We start from the raw sequence: 18,727 nt of genomic DNA, 5'->3' as shown, positions 1-18,727 counted from the left end.
ACCATCCGCTTCAGAAATGGATCGATTTTGTTGCGATTCAGCAGCGATTCGCAGATGGATATTCGATCCATGAGGTTTTTTTGCGTTAACTCGTGTGGCACCCACACATCGAGCTTCTTTTTGAATCCAGCCTCATTTAAATGGTTCCGAACGGTTTTTTGTGCAATGTTTAGCTCCTTGGCAATCGAAACGGTGCTTACATGACGGTCGGACTCGACGATTTTCATTATTTTATCAACATTTTCGACAATTGGCCTCCCGGAGCGTGGTGCATCTTTGACATCAAAATTACCGGAACTAAATCTACGAAACCAAAATTACGCGTGCTGACTCTTACAGTATCAGAACCATAAACACTATTCACATTTTTAGCCGCCTAGCTTGCGTTTTCGCCTTTATCGAAGAAAAACTGTAAAATATGGCGTATTTTCTCTTTGCTGGTGTCCATCTTTGACGCGCGCTCAAACAATACTGAGTCAAGCAATCACAAAACTGTCTGAGAGGTTTTTTAGTACGAAATCTTATCTTTCTAACGCCATCTGGCGTAATCCGATCGGACTTATACAATGCGAGATACAGATTAGTAAAGCCCTCTATTGGAAAAATAATGGATTACTTTTTACTAGACCTAATATATATATATACATATATATATATATATGTACAGGGTAGACCATTTTATTCAAAATTTGGATTTTCAAGTAAAATTTAAATGAAAGATTTTGTTTAGTTAACAATCATTTTAATCTTTAATATGTGCGCTGTTTTGTTGTACAATTATTTTCCACCTTTCGGGTAATTTCATAATTTCTCTCTCGTAGAAATTCTGAGTTTTTTCGGCAAAAAAGTAATTTTTGTCCAAGTGATTTTTGAAGCGTTCCAAAAAAGCAAACTTTACATCAAGGGAGTTTTCCAAGAACCGGAATAAGTAGTAATCGGCGCTATATCGGATGAATATGGTAAGTAAAACAAAACTTCCCAGCCAAACACCAGCAAAACATGTTATTTTCTTCCCAACCAAGCCCAACAACTTTTACCGAGTTTGTAAAAAAGTATAAGGTCTAGCGTGTGATGAAAAACGAAACCCTTCCAATTGGCTAGTCCCGGATATTTCTTATCGATTTCTGCTTTTAATTGGTCTAGTTGCGAACAATACTTGCCCGAATTGATGGATTAATTGTTTGGTAGTAGCTCATAATGCACGATTCTCTTCTAATTCCACCGAATGGAGAACATGATTTTCTTCGGATGCAAACCAGACCTCAAAGTAATTAGTGACGGTTCACCTCGCATGCTCCACGACCTCTTTCGCTCAATATTATTATAAACGATCTATTTCTCGTCTATTACTATTGCAAGCCACACGGTACACCCATGATACGTGCGATTCACGTGTTCTATGTGTCGCTCGCGAGAGGCGATTGTCTGCGATCAGCCGACAACAGCGTGTCGGCTGTCGCTAGGCACGCGCGTTATTTCCTTATATAGTGTTGTTATTCTCGTGACTTAGTAATACGAGACTAAAAAGAAAGCAAAACATCCTCGGGAGCTGCTGGTCCCGAGTCAGTTTCTGCATAGCTCGTGACAGGACGTATTCGTGATTGTGCTACGCGTTGTCGATTGCTCGTCGTCGCAATTTATCTATTGAAATACTTTCTTATAATAACTGCGTGCGGTATTTACAAAGTTTCCCGAGTATTATTGTATTTGCGTTAACACTTTCGGTTCTTGTTAACATTTCTCAGAGTGAATGCGTCGCGGAACTCTCACGCGTGTGTTGTGCCCCTTCAAAGAAGCAATAAATTGAAGAATTATTGTGTTATTGTTAATGCGCCATTGTGTTATTTTGAATTCAACTTTACGCTCTCAAGAGACTCTTGTTCACGTGCGTACAGTTACAATTCGTTTTAAAAATCGTTGTTTTCGTTTGCGTTTCGTTTACGTATATATAACATATAACAAATGGAAATACAATCCATGCAACTTTTTTCAGTGATTGTGCAGCACCCAAACATCGAGCATCTTTACCACTCCAAGTTTGCTTCGATGTTCCGAAACACTTGATTTGTTAACTTTTAACCTTGCCGTGATTTCCCGAATTGTTATTTGTCAGAAACACTGATTAAAGCCGTTATTTGGTCGACATCCGTGAAAACTGACCAATCAGAGCGAGAAGCATCATCGATATTCATTTCTCTTAAACGAAATTTGGAAAACCATTGACCATCCATCTGACACATACATTTGCTTACAGCATCCTCTCCATACAAAGCATATATCATGTTTCGAGTTTACGTCGCATTTTTGACCTTACGGAAATAAAGAAACATTCTTCTTCTTACTCCTATTGCCCATATCCGGATGTGGTAACCTCTCTCAAATACCTGTGGTATACACTGATTATACGCAGGCATATGGGACCTAAAATTTAAAGCCGGTTTCGGAACGGTATATTATTTGGAGAGATTCTCTTGGCAAAGATGCTTTCGGTAGAGGTGCCGCTTCTTTACGACAGAAGACATGAGCGTAAATATTTTGATTTCTACCGAGATCAAACCAGAGACCGCTATTATAGTAAACTAATACGCTGTCTGTTATGCCACGCTCGCGCTTCGCGAAAAAAAGGATTATGTACTGAAAAAACATGTTATTTTCTTTTATTTCTCATCTGATGCCAAGAGAAATATCTTCATTTGATCATAACAACTATTATTATAAAATACAAAGTTCGCCACCAAAATCCGGACAAAATGAACAATTTGCTTAAACAAAATTCTATTTGCCAAAATGTTAAAATTATAAAACAACTTGTACATCACTAATGGTATTTTTTCAGAACAAAATTACTCTCTACAACTCCCTTTTGCTCCGATGACTGCTTCGATCCTCGTCCTGACGCGCTGACATGCTCTCTAAGCATCTTTGCCCATATCGGCGAATACCGTCTCGATAGCGGCCTGGAGAAGTGTTACGTTGGGATGTTTTGACTTATTGGTCATTTGTTTAATAACACTCCACACGTAGTAGTCCAACGGATTCATATCCGGACTATATGGAGGCTAGAATTCCTTGGACAAAAGCATGTCCACATTATTCGACGGGCAGTTTCGAACTAAATGACTTGTGTGCACAGGCGCGCCGTCCTGCTGGAAAATGTATGGCCTCCCAGCGGCCACGGAATCTATCACGGCTTTACTACTTTGGTTAAAACGCGTAAAATAAACCTCTTTTATGACGGTTTCTTTCTTTTGAAAGAAATGTAGCGGCATAACGTGACCCTCACTGGAGACGACGCCTAGGACGTGAACAGAGGCCGGAAACTTCATTCTAGCTATTATATTTAACAGCAACATTATATATGGTCGATCTCATATCAAATACCCAAAGAACCGAATAATTTCGGTCTGCGAATATCCAGCGCGAAACCTTTTGATTATCGCCGCTTTTTAGTTATATTCCGCACTAGATTTTATCTACTCGGACATTTTGAGGTACTGCACGCTTACTGCAAACATTTGACTTGCCCAAACGTCAACAACGACCTACCGCCGAAGTCAAATGAGGCAGGAAATTCGAATTTAAATTTCGGTCCGGATTTTGGTGGCGGATCCTGTATGTATCAAAACGTCACTTATGAAAACACATACGCATTTAACATATTGACCTAACTGCATTAACATAACTGTTTAATATTTGCATTTGACCGCCATCTACTGAAAAATCCGCTCGAACTTTCCGTACAACCCAATATAATATATATATACGAGGTCTGTTCAAAAAGTATTGCGAATTTTGTATTTTTTCAAAAATTATTTATTTATTCATGAATATCTATTTTGTCTCCTTCAAAGTAATCCCCATCAGATATTATACGCTTGTGCCAACGTTTTTTCCAATTCTCGAAGCACTTCAAAAAATCATTTCTTGTGATCTTGTTCAGCTCCTCCTTCGATGCCATCTTTATCTCCTCAATCGTAGCGTAGCGTCGTCCTTTCATGTGCCTCTTCAGTTTCGGGAACAAGAAAAAGTCACAGGGGGGCAGGTCTAGAAAATACGGTGGCTGCGGCATCATTAGTGTGTTGTTTTTTGCCAAAAATTCGCGCACAAGCAACGATGTGTGAGCAGGGGCGTTGGTATGAATTTCGTGGCGACCCATGCCCAAATCATTAGTAAAAATCGAATGGCACGAGCCAATCGATATGTTTAGGTCCTCAGCAACTTCTCTAACGGTGACTCGACGATTGGCCAATACTATTTTCTTCACTTCATCAATGTTTTCGTCTGTTGTTGACGTGCTCGGGCGTCCGGCACGCTCTTCGTCGTTCACATCTTCTCGGCCCTCTGAGAACATTTTGTACCACCGATAAACGTTGCTTCGGTCCAAGGCTTCACCATATGCCATAGTCAACATTCGGAATGCGTTCGCAGACTTAATTTTGTTTTTCACACAAAATTTGATACAGATTCTTTGATTCATTTTTTTGAATAGGCAAAAATCGAAGACGAGCCAAAACACGTCCAAGCAAAACAGCTGTCAAAAATAAACTAAATATTCAAAATGGCCGAACTTGTCGGCATAAGTGAAGGACATGAGTACCAACATAACGCCACAAAAAAATCGAAAATCGAATATACGTAATCCGCGGAAATTCAAAATTCGAGATACTTTTTGAACAGACCTCGTACGAGGGTGGATCAAATACAAACGAGCTTTTTTAAATTGCGCGCCCATCGGCAGCGTGAGGGGTCTTCAACATTTTGGACAGTGGAGGAGGGTCATGTGGAAGGCAGTAATAACGTTGGCGCGCCACGTGCTTCTTACTCTTAGCAGCAATCACGATGAGCGAGAAAAAGGTACACCCCGCAGTTGCACAACGTGTTATTATTAAGTTTCTCGTCAACAAAAATGTAAATGCTGCTGAAATTCGGCGCCGTTTATTCCCACATTTCGGGGAAAGAACCCTTTCATGGGCTCGGGTGAAGCAGTGGTGTAACGAATTTAAGAAAAGACCGGAGCGTATTGAGAACATTGCCCACCCGCGCCGTCCCCGCACCAGCTTCATAGCGCGAAGCACCAAGGCTGTTCGAGAACTCATCGAAGGCGATCGGCACTTAACTGTTCTTGAAATCTCTTAGGAACTTCAGATCAGCTATGGAAGTGTGCAATCAATCATTCGCAATGAGTTGGGAGTTCGAAATGTGTCGGCTCGTTGGGTTCCAAAGTTGCTGAATGCAGAGCAGAAAACTGTGCGGTTTGAAATTTCTGGGAGGCTCTTAACGAGGTACGAGGAAGAAGGTGACGCTTTCATATGTTTGGGCCACCCAAGGAAGCCCTTGGTGGACAGTGCTTCACAACGAACGAGGAGGTGCAGCAGTTTGTATGCAATTGGTTAGATACACGTCCGCGAATTTTTTATAATACTGAGATTAAAAAATTACGAGACTGTTGAAGGAAGTGTATAGATAAGAGGGACTATGCAGGAAAATAAGAAAAATGTTAATTAGAATTAATTTTGAAAAATATATGGTTTATTTGCAAAAGGCTCGTTTATATTTGATCCACTCTCGTATAAAAAATTTATATAAATAGACGCGTTTTCAGCACAAAAACATGAAAGATCAATTTAACTTCGTCAGGGTGAACGTCGTATCGCCGCACATTCACCCGAAGTGTAGCAGAATAGAAGGCAGGTAGTCCTATATGTCCATTTCCTTCTAATAGCCAAAAAGTGTCCGAAGTTTGGAACGCGTATGTACCAGGTGTAGAAGTATGAAACCGGAATTTCCCTATAGATGGTGCTAGCCATCAGTTTAGTTAGACCGTAAGACCGCTTCTGCAGCGCCATCATCTCCCTCTAACAGCTGACGAAGATTTTCAACACACAACAACCCAAGTTCCATGCACCGGTATATTTTTCTATAACCTTAAACATGTCGAGTTTTGTGACTACGAACTACGATTTGCGGTCAGCATTGGTTTTTTGTTATCATTTGAAGGAAACTACTGCGCATCGAATGCTTGTCGAAGCTTACGGTAAACATGCTCTTGGTAAAACAGTGTTTCAAATGGTTCAAAAAATTCAAAAGTGCTGATTTTGACGTGAGAAACAAAGAGCGTGGGAAACCACCGAAAAAGTTCGCAGACAACGAATTGCAAGCATCATTGGATGAAGATGATACTCAAACTCAAGAAGAACTCGCGGATGAATTAAATGTGACGCAGAAAGCTGTCTCAATTCGTTTGAAAACCATGATTCAGAAAGTGAGAAAATGGGTTTCGCATGAACTGAATGAAAGACAGCAAGAAAATCGAAAAACCACTTGTAAAATGCTGTTCGACAGATACAAAAGAAAGTCCATCGTATCATGACAGGTGATGAAAAAAAGGATATATTTTGAGAATCCTAAGCGTCAGAAATCATGGGTGAATCCAGGCGAACCATCGACATCCACTGCAATCGCTTTGGAAAGAAAACAATGCTCTGTGTTTGGTGGGATCAGAAGAGTGTCTATTATGAGCTGCTAAAACCTCGTGAAACCGTTAACACTGATCGCTACCAACAGCAAATGATCGATTTAAATCGAGCATTGGGTGAAAAACGACCGGAATATGGAAAAAGTCAACACAAAGTCATTTTGCTCCATGATAATATCCCAACACACACAGCAAAATGGGTCAGGGAAACGATCGAGGCGTTCAGTTGGGAAATACTAACGCATGCGGCTTATTCTCCAGACTTGGCTCCGTCCGATTATCATCTATTCGCATCAATGGGACACGCTCTCGCTGAACAACGCTTCAATTTGTATGAAAATGTACGAAAATGGCTCGATAGCTGGTTCGCTTTAAAAGAAGGAATGCTTTTTTGGCGTGGCATTCATAAACTGCCGGAGAGATGGGAAAAATGTATAAATAGCAATGGACATTATTTTGAATAAAATATTTTTTATCATTTTTAAACAGACGTGTAATTTTTATAAAAAAATTCCGGTTTCAAACTTCTACACCTGGTACATACACGGTACATGCTTTTGTGTGTATTTCCCTTCATGCAGCTGAGGCCAATTTATGACAACGTCGCACTGAAATCGCCTCCGAAGTTTGCCCGAAATATATAGTTAATTTCCAATATTGCTGTAAGATATTAGATATTCTTCATCAAACAAAGTATATACGAATATTATGGATCCCTAATTACATATCTAAAACACAAAATTTTAATTTTGGTTACATAATAGGATGTAAAGCGACCCGAAATATTTCACGACTTTCTGATATCTTCATTATATTCATGCATTTAGTGTTTTTGTTTACATATAATATTGTTCGGATATCTTTAAATTCCAAAATTTAACTTGAAATTTACGTAGTTGTCCAAATATGAAACCATAATCATAATGTAAAAGCAAAGAAATAGGTTGACTTTTATTTTTTTTTTTTAACAGCTGTGACGTGGCGACTCGGAGCGCCCGTCACAAGGACGAAGGCTCTACCGTAGGGCGAGTGGCGTGCTCATACGAGCGCGCCGAATTAACGTTATTAGTTTTTTTGTTTGTACTCTTTTGGAGTTAGCGGAGACCGCGCGCCGCGGGCGCGCGGTAGCGATAGAGGCGAGCCCCGCGCCTCGACAGAGTGTACACCCCGCTCCGAGGGGCGGCGAGAAGAGGAAGGAGCTTCGACCGCCGAACGGAGGACCCCGCCGCCCTCTGCTCTGAGATGACCGACAAGGGGCCGCTGCCCTCACCACCGGGGCTATCCTTTCGACCCCTCGACGACGGTAGGGCCGGCGGGCCGAGGTCGCGCTCAGGATCACGGAGCCCGGAGCCGCACCGGGATAGACCAGCGGTGGAGCGGCGGGCTCGGAGGCGACTCGGGCGCCGTCGGCAAAGAGTCGGCTGCCGAAAAAGAAGGGGGAAGAAGTAGCAGCTTTCGTTACGACCTGGTCGGTTACAATTTTTGGAGCAGTTGGAGTTATCGTCACCAACGAGTGAGAGCTATCGTTCCGAAAGAGTTAGAGCTACCGTTACCGTCTCACGTTGTCGTTTCGCGCTTTTTGCTGCCGTGCCGAGAAAAACGCGTGAGGAGTTTTGTGGCGGAGAGAGAGCGAATCAGAGAGAGAGCGAGCGAGAGGACGAGTCAGAGAGAGAGAGAGAGAGAGAGAGAGAGAGAGAGAGAGAGAGAGCGAGAGGACGAGAACGAGAAAGAGAGGGCGAGAGGATATTCGACGAGGACCAGCCGCCCGGGAGCCCGAAACTGTAATGCCGCCTCACCGCATTGCTTTATTAAATTTTTGTATATAAAAACGGGGATTGTCGTAGCGTGCGAGATCCCGTCCCCTTGGTTCGACGGCCGGTCGATTATCGATCGCGAAAAGCGGACGTCACGGGTCCGTCGCAGCGTAGTAACGAGCAAATTACGTATTGTATTGTTTGACGCGGTTTGAAACAAAAGAAAGACGGACGAAATAAACGGGAGTGCTGTCGAGGTCGTGGTTTTTTTTCTTTTCTTTTTTTTCTTTTCTCTCCCATTCCTGTATCTGTCGCCGACTGACACCGGCGACCATACGGATCCCCCCGGCCTCCGACTTAAAATCACCCCGGAGCTGCCGGTCCCGATCGGGACGAATTCGGGTCGAGTGGCCGACGCGCGGACGGCGAAGCCGACCGCGGGGCCCGCAGTTAGTAGGTGCAATTCGCGCACCTGGCGCCCACACGGACTCGTGGAGGTCCGGAGTTAATTAGCGGCCCGAGGTTCGCCCGAGGTGTTGCACCGGCGACTCGGAGCAGCCGAGTCGCGAATAACGGTCGCAGAGCTTTATTAGTAAAGTAATATTTAGCTAAGTAATACTTAGGTAAGTAATATTTAAGTCTTTTCATCATCAAGATATTTATCGTGATAGTATTTTTGTTATTTTTGTCTTTTTGTATTTTAATATTTTATTTTAATATTTTGCTTTTTTCAATATTTGTATGTGTTATATTTCTATATTTTCTTTGTATATATTTCTATATAGTCTATGTTATATTTCTATATGTTGCCTTATATTTTCATATTTCTTATTTTTTGTATTTTTATACTTTTCGCTTCTACAAGAGAAAATACCAAAAAATTTATTTAGAATTATCTCCTGAGATTAAATATCTACTGATGAATTAGAAGAAATTTATTGATGAATTAGAGCAAAAGGTAAAACTTGTAAGTAAATCTAATTCTAAAAAAATATTAATAAAGATATATTTAAACATATTAAAAAACAAAAAATATAAAAATACAAGAAGGAAAGCAAGAATATAAAAACACAAAAAATATAACGGTTAAATAAGAAAATAATTAAATACAAAAAACGCATAATACCAAAAAATAACCAAAAATTTGTCACGACTTATATTTTAATCATAAAAATATTAGTTAAGTACTACGTTATTAATAAAATGTTTAAAGCAAAGTAATAAAATTCAAGGTATTCCTTTGCTTTTTTATTACAATACGATTACGATTACAATAAATATTACAATTCATTACGATAGTTTGATTTTAGTAACTATATAAATTTCATGTTATATTTGAAATTTATAAATTATCTTGCTACATGTGTAAGCAAAAATGCTATCTGAATGTATTGATATTGTGAAGATATTAAAAAGCCGTAAAACATTTTAGATGGCTCAAAATTCTCTTAACCCCTTAACCTACGATTTAGATTCGAAGATGTAGGGCCGAAATCGTATACAAGCTCGAGCAGCGTTCGGGTCATTCGCACGACTTGTGTAACACGCGAAGGACTGGGCTCATTTTCCAAAGCACATTGATCCAACACCCTCTAAATCAAGACCGTCAAAACGTTGTACAGTTTGTCACAAACATAAAAAACGTAAAGAAACAACATGGGAGTGTAAAAAGTGTAAAGTTCCGTTACATGTACCGGAATGCTTTGAACTATATCATACCGTTACAGATTACTAATTTTGTATTTTGGATTTTTGTATAAATAAACATTTTGTAATAAACAATTTGTAATAAACAATTATTGCATCAGACTGTAATTGCATATCAAATATTCCACGTAATATTCACTTCTGGCCCGACCATCGTACGCGGGCTATGCCCGTAATATTCACTTCTGGCCCGACCATCGTACGCGGGCTATGCCCGTAATATTTACGTTTGGCCCGACCATCGTACGCGGGCTCTGCCCGTCATTGTAGGTTAAGGGGTTAAATAGTAAAAAATTAAAATTTTGATCTCAGATATACTATTAAGGATCTCTAAAACCCGAATATACATTTCTCAACAAAATTAAGGGATCACTTAAAATTAGCATTAAAATCAATATTAAAATTCAAAACTAGATATCTTTGCAAAAAAGCGATATTCGAAAAAGCATTATAGAACATAAAGCCTCAGTTTTCGGCTGTTTTGTTTAGAGTAAATGGCACAAGATCGTATTCATATACTGTTCATATATTCACTAATAAATAACCCATACGTATACTCCTTAGTGTTTTTGTTTGTCAGTACTTTCGACTAAAATATTTTTAAATTATACCAGTAATGTTTTGTTATTAAATCGCATTGTGACACAAAACAAAATGAGTGCAGAGTATGCTAGTCGGTTCGAAAGAATGTTTCTGTATACACATCAAGAAGAATCAAAATGACCTATGCATCTGCTGCCTAATACAGGGTGCGGCGAAAGGTTTGCCCGAGTTTGAAAAATCCGTTGCTCACCAGATGGCGTGAGTAGGTTGTTGGGCAGGGTCTCATTAGGAAGGTTGTTCTCAACCGTTTTCAGTTAACATCATGATTTGGACTGGAGAACATCGTGGATTCGCTGTGCGCTCTTTTTTGGAAAATGGCCGTTCAGTCATTGCGACGCAGAGAGCAATGCGCTNTCAACGTTATGTTTTCATGCTGGAAAACTTTTTTGAGCCTAAATTGCAGGAGTTGAGTGAACAGACAAATCTGGGGGAGATTTGGTTTCAACAAGATGGAGCAACAGCGCATACAGCCCGCATTTCTATGGCGAAACTGAGGCAAATGTTCCCTACTCGACTCGTCTCTCTGAGGGGTGATTTGGGGTGGCCAGCAAGATCGCCCGATTTGAGCATTTGTGACTTTTTCTTGTGGGGGTATCTAAAAGAAAAAGTTTTCAAGCATCGTCCCCATACCCTACAAGAACTGAAAAGGAGAATCATCGAAGAGGTGAACGCCATTCCGATTCAGATGTGCCAAAACGCAACCCGAAGCTTTCAAAATCGGCTACATCAGTGCATTGCTACTGGAGGCCGCCATCTTGCAGATATCGTTTTTAAACGTTAATGTAAAAAAACTGTTTAAAGTACCAAAGGTAATAAAAAAATTTCCAATCCTCTACATTTAATAGTATTTTATTGATTGCTCTCCAAAATGAGGGCATACCTTTCGCCGCACCCTGTACATGGATAAATTTTCTGAATTCGTAAAGAAGTGCGCGAAACGTTATAATGAGAGGAACACGGTCGACGATCTGCCAAAAGAGGCTCTCAACGCGTTACGACAAAAAGACTGGACAAAATGATCGTAAGAATACTTGAGAAGAATTCTGCATGTTCCTTATGATTTTCTCAGAAAATATTATATAATATATAAAGAACGATATAGAAACGATATAGAAGTAATTATGATTATGAGATTATGAGAACATCAAACATTGATTATTTGATTCTGGTTATAAATGGCACAGTATAGTACTAAAATCACTTTTAAATCCGAAACACGTTAAAGATCGACTACTGTGGGCAAAGGAAAATATTTACTGTGATTTTTGGAAAATTATCTTTAATGATAAAACTTCATTTTGAGCATGGTTTCCAAGAAAACGGGCACGGTTGACTCGTAAAAAGAGTGAAACCCCTTGTTCAGCAAACAATAAAACATTCTCTTAAAGTGTATGCCTGTGAATACTTTTGTAAACAGGGATTTGAAGTTTTATGCTTCTTTACGAACAATTTAAATGCTGAGAAGATAAATATGATTTATGAAAAATATTTATTAAAATCCGCTAAGAGATGGTTTGGACCCGATAATAACTCGTGCGTACTTCAAGGAGACAACGATCCCAAACATCAAAGTCGTGCATGCATGTCACGCACTGACAACGCGAAAATGGCATAATTTCAATAAATTGGCCCTCCTAATCTCCAGTTGCCAATCTAATTCAAATGTGAACAGCCATAAAGTTGAAGCTTGGGGGAAAACGTGTCTTGAATTTGAAACATTTATCTTATAAGTTACGACAAGTATGGAGACCATTTCCAGAGATTTTGGCTGAAAATCGAAAGTATGCCTCGACGTTGTCAAACTAATCGACAATGCAGGAAACTGGACGTCATATTAGGTAAACGCATTTTAGTTCTAAGTTTGTAGAACAAGACTATACATTTGATTTTCATCAATCATTTTTTTCAAGGGAAACAAGCAGTACGCTCTTATGCCACTTACTGTATGTTACTATACAAAGATTTGACTATAAACGGCGCTAATTTAAAGTGAACTTTGTAAAATTAAAATTAAGTTCAAATTTAATAAAATATATGACAAAATTTTTGCTCCCAAGTTTTCTTAATTGCATCGTAAGATGTAACATCTTTCCTTTAAAATGTTTTTCTAGTCATTACGCTATAATTCAAAACGCTGTCCGCAAAGTGGTTTTTTCAATAGGGAGAACAGAAAAAAGTCGCAGAGGATCATGTCTGATGTGTACGATGCTTGTGGAGCAACATTCGTTGAGTTTTTTGTTAGAAATTCACGCACAAGTGTCGAGGCATACGATGGTGTGTTGTCGTGATGCAAAATCCACGAGTTGGTTTCCCACAATTCCGGCCGTTTTTTACGGATTGCTTCGCGCAAACGCTTCATGACAAACAAGTAGTATTCTCCATTGACCAGTTGGAAGGAATTCCTGATGCACAATACCGTGATAATCAAAGAAAACCGTAAGAATGACCCTGACTTGTGATTGCAAAAGGCGAGCTCTCTTCGGTTTTGCTTCATTTTTCAAACGCCATTCCGATGATTGTTGCTTTGTTTCGACGTCGTATTGGCAAACCCATGTATGTTCTGTCTCTGGATACCGTAAAAATCATCTCAAATGAAACTAACGCTCGATTCTCTTCTTGGAAAAATTCAGGTTTCTCGGAATTAAGCGCGATGCGACCCGTTTTATGTCCAGTACACTAGACAAAATGTGCTGGCACGATCAAAATGATATTCCAACTTCATCTGCTATCTCTCGCACAGTCAATCGACGATTTTCGAGTACCAATTCTTTCTCAATCTCAATGTGAGAGTTATCCGTTGACGTTGATGGTCTTCCAGAGCGTAGGTCGTCTTCAACAGATTCGCGGCCTTCTTGAAACTTCTTAAATCACTCAAACGCACTTGTTTTCGATAAATAATCATCGTCATGAGCTTTTTGCGACATTTTAAATGCGTTTGTGAACGAAATTTCGTTTGCAACACAAAATTTCAAACAAATTCTATCCTCTATATTTTTCAACATCATAAAAATCGCAGCGCACAAAAATGTTCACTGACATAAACAACTGCTACTCTCAACAAACCGCTTGAAAGAACGCCATGATTTTTTCACTAAATATAAAGAACATGTATACCAACTTATGAAAGTAAACAGATTTGATTTACAGTTTTCCCGCGATTTTTAAAAAATAAAGTTCGGATACTTTTTGATCACAGTAGTATGTGTGTATGTCACAGCAAAGATAATGACCCGGGGTTTGTCTTTCCCATAGTATTTAATGATTCCAAACCCTCTCTGTTGTGTTATGCGTCTGTATATTTATGTGTATACGCATGTCTTGAAAACATGAGTTGTCACCTCTGCGACGAATCACTTCTTGACAGTGTTTTCGCATATTGATAAATTGTTGGATTAGGTCTTGCGGAATTTCACATCAGATTTGTTAAAGAGTGCCGCTGAATTCTTGTAAATTTAGGAACTGATTGGAAAAATCTCTCAACGACCATGAAAATTTTTAATTTGCTCTATTGGATTTAGATTTGGATTTAATGATGGCGGATGATCCAACGTAATAATATTGTCTCTTTGCAAGAAATCTGTTGTATATCGAGCAGTATATACACGAACATTATCTCGTATCAAAATAAATTTTCCTCCCATATTTCGCAAAAATAATAAAGAGGAACTATTAATTTCACCAACATAACGCGTAAAAGTAAACCCTGGTAGTGGTACCATTACAAATAGTACCATCACAAATTCTATTCGACGGAAAACAGAAATTTCTGTCCAAATCATTGCAGAGCCATCTCCAAGCTTATATATTTGCCACGTGACGTCGTTCATAGTTTTCTCCATGTCGACTTCAAATTCTAATACGACGATCATTTCTATGTAAGGTGAAATGTAATTTGTCAGTGAATAAAATCTCTAGGGGACGTGACATGTCACTAACAGGAGATTACATAGACAGATCGTCAGATCAGTTTTCAGTAATCCTGTTAATATTGCGAATCAAGTGATAAACGAAGTTATTGTACACTAACAAAAAAATCGCGTTAGTAATCAGAATATATGGTGAAAACTGCTTAAAACTGGTTTAAAATCTAGAAAGAGTGTTTCAGCGCTAACATTAAATCACCATCGAGCTCATTTAGAATATACATAAACTTATGTACAATGGACTGCATAACAATGGACAACGGTTTTATTCACTGATAAGTCACGTTTCATCCTATACGGAAATGATCATCATATTAGAATTTGGAGTCGATGTGGAGAAAAGTTTGAACGACGTCATGTGGTAAACATAAAAACTTGGAGATGGCTCTGCAATGATTTGGACAGAAATTTCTGTTTTCCGTCGAATAGAACTTATGATGGTGCCACTACCAGTGCTTACTTTTACGCGTTATGTTGATGAAATTATTCGTTCCTATTTATTATTTTTGCAGAATATGGAAGGAAAATTTATTTTGATGCAAGATAATGCTCGTGTATATACTGCTCGATATACAACAGATTTCTTGCAAAGAAACAATATTATTACGTTGGATCATCCGCCATCATTAAATCCAAATCTAAATCCAATAGAGCAAATTAAAAATTTTCATGGTCGTTGGGAGATTTTTCCAATCAGCTCCTAAATTTACAAGAATTCAGCGGCACTCTCTAACAAATCTGATGTGAAATTCCGCAAGACCTAATCCAACAATTTATCAATATGCGAAAACACTGTCAAAAAGTGATTCGTCGCAGAGGTGACAACTCATGTTTTCAAGACATGCGTATACACATAAATATACAGACGCATAACACAACAGAGAGGGTTTGGAGTCATTAAATACCGCAAGAGTGATGCATCGTGGGGTCCCTTATCTCTGCTATGACACACGCGCGTGCGCGCAAGGTGTAAGTCTGACCAAGTCATCTCCTTACGGTATATCTTGGATAATACTAATATAGACAGCATAATACAAATTTTTAGAGAAAAAACTTGAAAATATACTTACTTCAAATCGTCATAACTCATTCAGAAAGAATCATAGCGCAGTGACTAAAAAATATATTTAGTGGAAAATGATAATTTTTACGATACAATTAAAAATATGTGAGGCAAAAATTTTATTCTTCCCAAGCACGCTATCAAAATTGAACTTTAATCTTTAATTTTGTAAATTTCACTTTAAATTAGCGCTGTTTGTAGTAAAATCTTTACAGATTAACGCATTTTGAAACATTTGAAAGCTGAAGCTTTAAGTTCTACCTTGTTTTTTCGAATATCGCTCTTTTCCCATTTTTTGCAAAGAAATATAATTTTGAATTTATTTCCTTTTTGCGCTGATTTTAGGTGATTTTTTAATTTTGTTGAGAAGTGTAATTTATTTGATGAAGGATACTCAGTATCTCACAGTTTCTATATTTCTGACAAACATTTTGGGCTACCACTTATAATTGAGGTTCTAATTCAAGGAAGGGCACGATTAAATTATAAATCAAGTCATAAATTTAAAAAAAGCATTATAATCGTTGAAAAATTTATACAGTCTAATAATTTTTTGTCTAAAATATGTGCTTTTATTCTTATTATACGGCGGCTGGGCCGTCGAATCTGGAATGATAGTAAAGGAAAAATAAGCGTAACCTTTAAAAATCATATCCATTAATTTCAATCACTCATATAAAACGTTGAGATACTTTTAATCTCTATCAATTTTGTATAAGTTTTTAAGTCATCAGGAATTGCTGACAATAGTATTTTTAATATTATATGTAAACAATTAATCACTAACCTACTATTATTAAGTTTATATAAATTTTACTCTAATTAGTACAAGTAACTACTTTAACGTTATTTTTAATTTTAAATTATTTATTTACCTCCCATAATCCGTATAGACATTGATTTAATGTAACGTCTTGTATTATAACATCAAATTCAACATTCTTGACCGTTTCTAAAAGCTCTTTTGCTGCTTTGGTTTTTGTTATGTTTTTACACATGTCCTGTCCCCAAACATATACAAATTGTATTGTTTTGAACGTACTAAACTCTTTCCATTCAGTTGGATCGTAATCATCGCCTTCAATCAGTTTACTCATCAAATCATCGAAAACCTAAAAATAGTAAAACATTTTTTTCCTGGATAAAATATTATTAAAGAATTTAAAAAGTAAATATAATAGAGAATTTGAAAAATAAACCTTCAAATAATAATTATCGAAATTGTACGGAAACGTTAAATATTTGCTTGTTGATAAATATACAAAATAATTTACGGTCAGTAATATCTTTCATTTTTAGCTAAACTATTTTAGATCAGACGCATCATATCCGTTTTATAAAATTTTGACTGTAAATTTATAACTGTAAATTTTGATATATACGAGGTCTGTTCAAAAAGTATCGCGAATTTTGTGTTTTTTCAAAAATTATTTATTTATTCATGAATATCTATTTTGTCTCCTTCAAAGTAATCCCCATCAGATATTATACACTTGTGCCAACGTTTTTTCCAATCCTCGAAGCACTTCAAAAAATCATTTTTTGTGATCTTGTTCAGCTCCTCCTTCGATGCCGTCTTTATCTCCTCAATCGTAGCGTAGCGTCGTCCTTTCATGTGCCTCTTCAGTTTCGGGAACAAGAAAAAGTCACAGGGGGCCAGATCTGGGGAATACGGTGGCTGCGGCATTATTAGTGTGTTGTCTTTGGCAAAAAATTCGCGCACAAGCAACGATGTGTGAGCAGGGGCGTTGGTACGAATTTCGCGGCGACTCATGCCCGTCTCATGCCCAAATCATTAGTAAAAATCGAATGGCACAAGCCAATCGATATGTTTAGGTTCTCAGCAACTTCTCTAACGGTGATTCGACGATTGGCCAATACTATTTTCCTCACTTCATCAATGTTTTCGTCTGTTGTTGACGTGCTCGGACGTCCGGCACGCTCTTCGTCGTTCACATCTTCTCGGCCTTCTGAGAATATTTTGTACCACCGATAAACGTTGCTTCGGTCCAAGGTAGCTTTACCATATGCCACAGTCAACATTCGGAATGCGTCCGCGCACTTAATTTTGTTTTTCACACAAAATTTGATACAGATTCTTTGATCCATTTTTTGGAATAGGCAAAAATCGAAGACGAGCCAAAACACGTCCAAGCAAAACAGCTATCAAAGATAAACTGAATATTCAAAATGGCCGAACTTGTCGGCATAAGTGAGAGACATAAGTACCAACATAACGTCACAAAAAAATCGAAAATCGAATATACGTAACCCGCGGAAATTCAAAATTCACGATACTTTTTGAACATACCTCGTACGGACTATGTTTTGTTCGCTCGGTTGCTCGCGTGCAACCCGGCGCGGTGAACGCGAGGGACCCGGAGTCTTTTTCGGTCGGCGGTGACTTGGCCAACAATACTCGGCTGAGACAGCGCAGTCGTCACCCCGGACTTGTCTTGGCCGGATACCAGTCGGTCGGAGGTCGGATGTAAACCGGGAACTCCCGTAGGAAACAGCAGCACACCGTCCCGAGGAAGGATGGCGAGTACGACTGCGAACGCGCAGCTGAAACGGCGGACGCACCGTCTCGGTCCCTCGGCACGGAGGATTGGGATCCGGAGCAACCTGCGAACGTATCGCTCTGGCTGACTCCGGCGAAATCGGCCTCGATGCCTCCGTCGGTCAAATTTTATATCCCACCGTTGTTTTGGCGGGCCGGTGTTTATATTTGTTGACACGCACGTGATCTTGCTTCTGGCGGAAGCGCATCAGATGCCTGTCGTGTGAGTTATTGTGGCGCGAAGCGCCGGCGAGTGACCCGACGGATGGTCGGTCGGGTCGCGGGGGCAACGGTGCAAACGCGCCAGTACCAGAACGACCGCTTAGACGGCGTTCTCAATAATCTGTCGCACCTGATTACACGTTATTTTTCTTTGATTTTCTTTCCTTGTTAATTTTATTTCAGTATCGATTAAATGTTTTTTTTTGTTTTGTTAATGAGTCGCATTTTCGTGCACCTTTGCCTTAACTCTTGTTCTTCCACCTGCTCGTATACATACGATCTATCACCCGAGGAACAACTTCAGACTCCGCCCCTCTCCGTTCAGAATGTTGAGCTAGTCGTGCTCATTGCAAAGCGATTTTAATCCTTTTGCGGCGGAGTGCTCTGGAAAGAGTTGCGCTCTAAGCAGTCGATGCCAGA

The 18,727-nt window shown here is 39.1% G+C and overlaps 1 protein-coding gene across 1 annotated transcript in view; it reads right to left on the bottom strand.

Annotated features, from left to right (window-relative positions):
* The window catches only part of LOC106752130 (UDP-glucuronosyltransferase 2B20-like), a 62,721-nt gene extending 46,090 nt beyond the window's left edge, over window positions 1-16,631 (bottom strand). The window contains exon 1 of the mRNA XM_014633634.1: window positions 16,401-16,631. Coding sequence (XP_014489120.1) covers window positions 16,401-16,622 — 222 coding nt within the window. The 5' untranslated portion in view covers window positions 16,623-16,631. The remainder of the gene's footprint in view (window positions 1-16,400) is intronic.
* Window positions 16,632-18,727: the final 2,096 nt, after the last annotated feature.

Source organism: Dinoponera quadriceps, unplaced genomic scaffold (assembly GCF_001313825.1).
Source record: "Dinoponera quadriceps isolate SergipeBrazil2010 unplaced genomic scaffold, ASM131382v1 scaffold53, whole genome shotgun sequence".
Lineage (NCBI taxonomy): Eukaryota > Metazoa > Arthropoda > Insecta > Hymenoptera > Formicidae > Dinoponera > Dinoponera quadriceps.
Note: the sequence above shows the minus strand (reverse complement) of the source record. Positions and strands in the feature narration are given on the sequence as shown.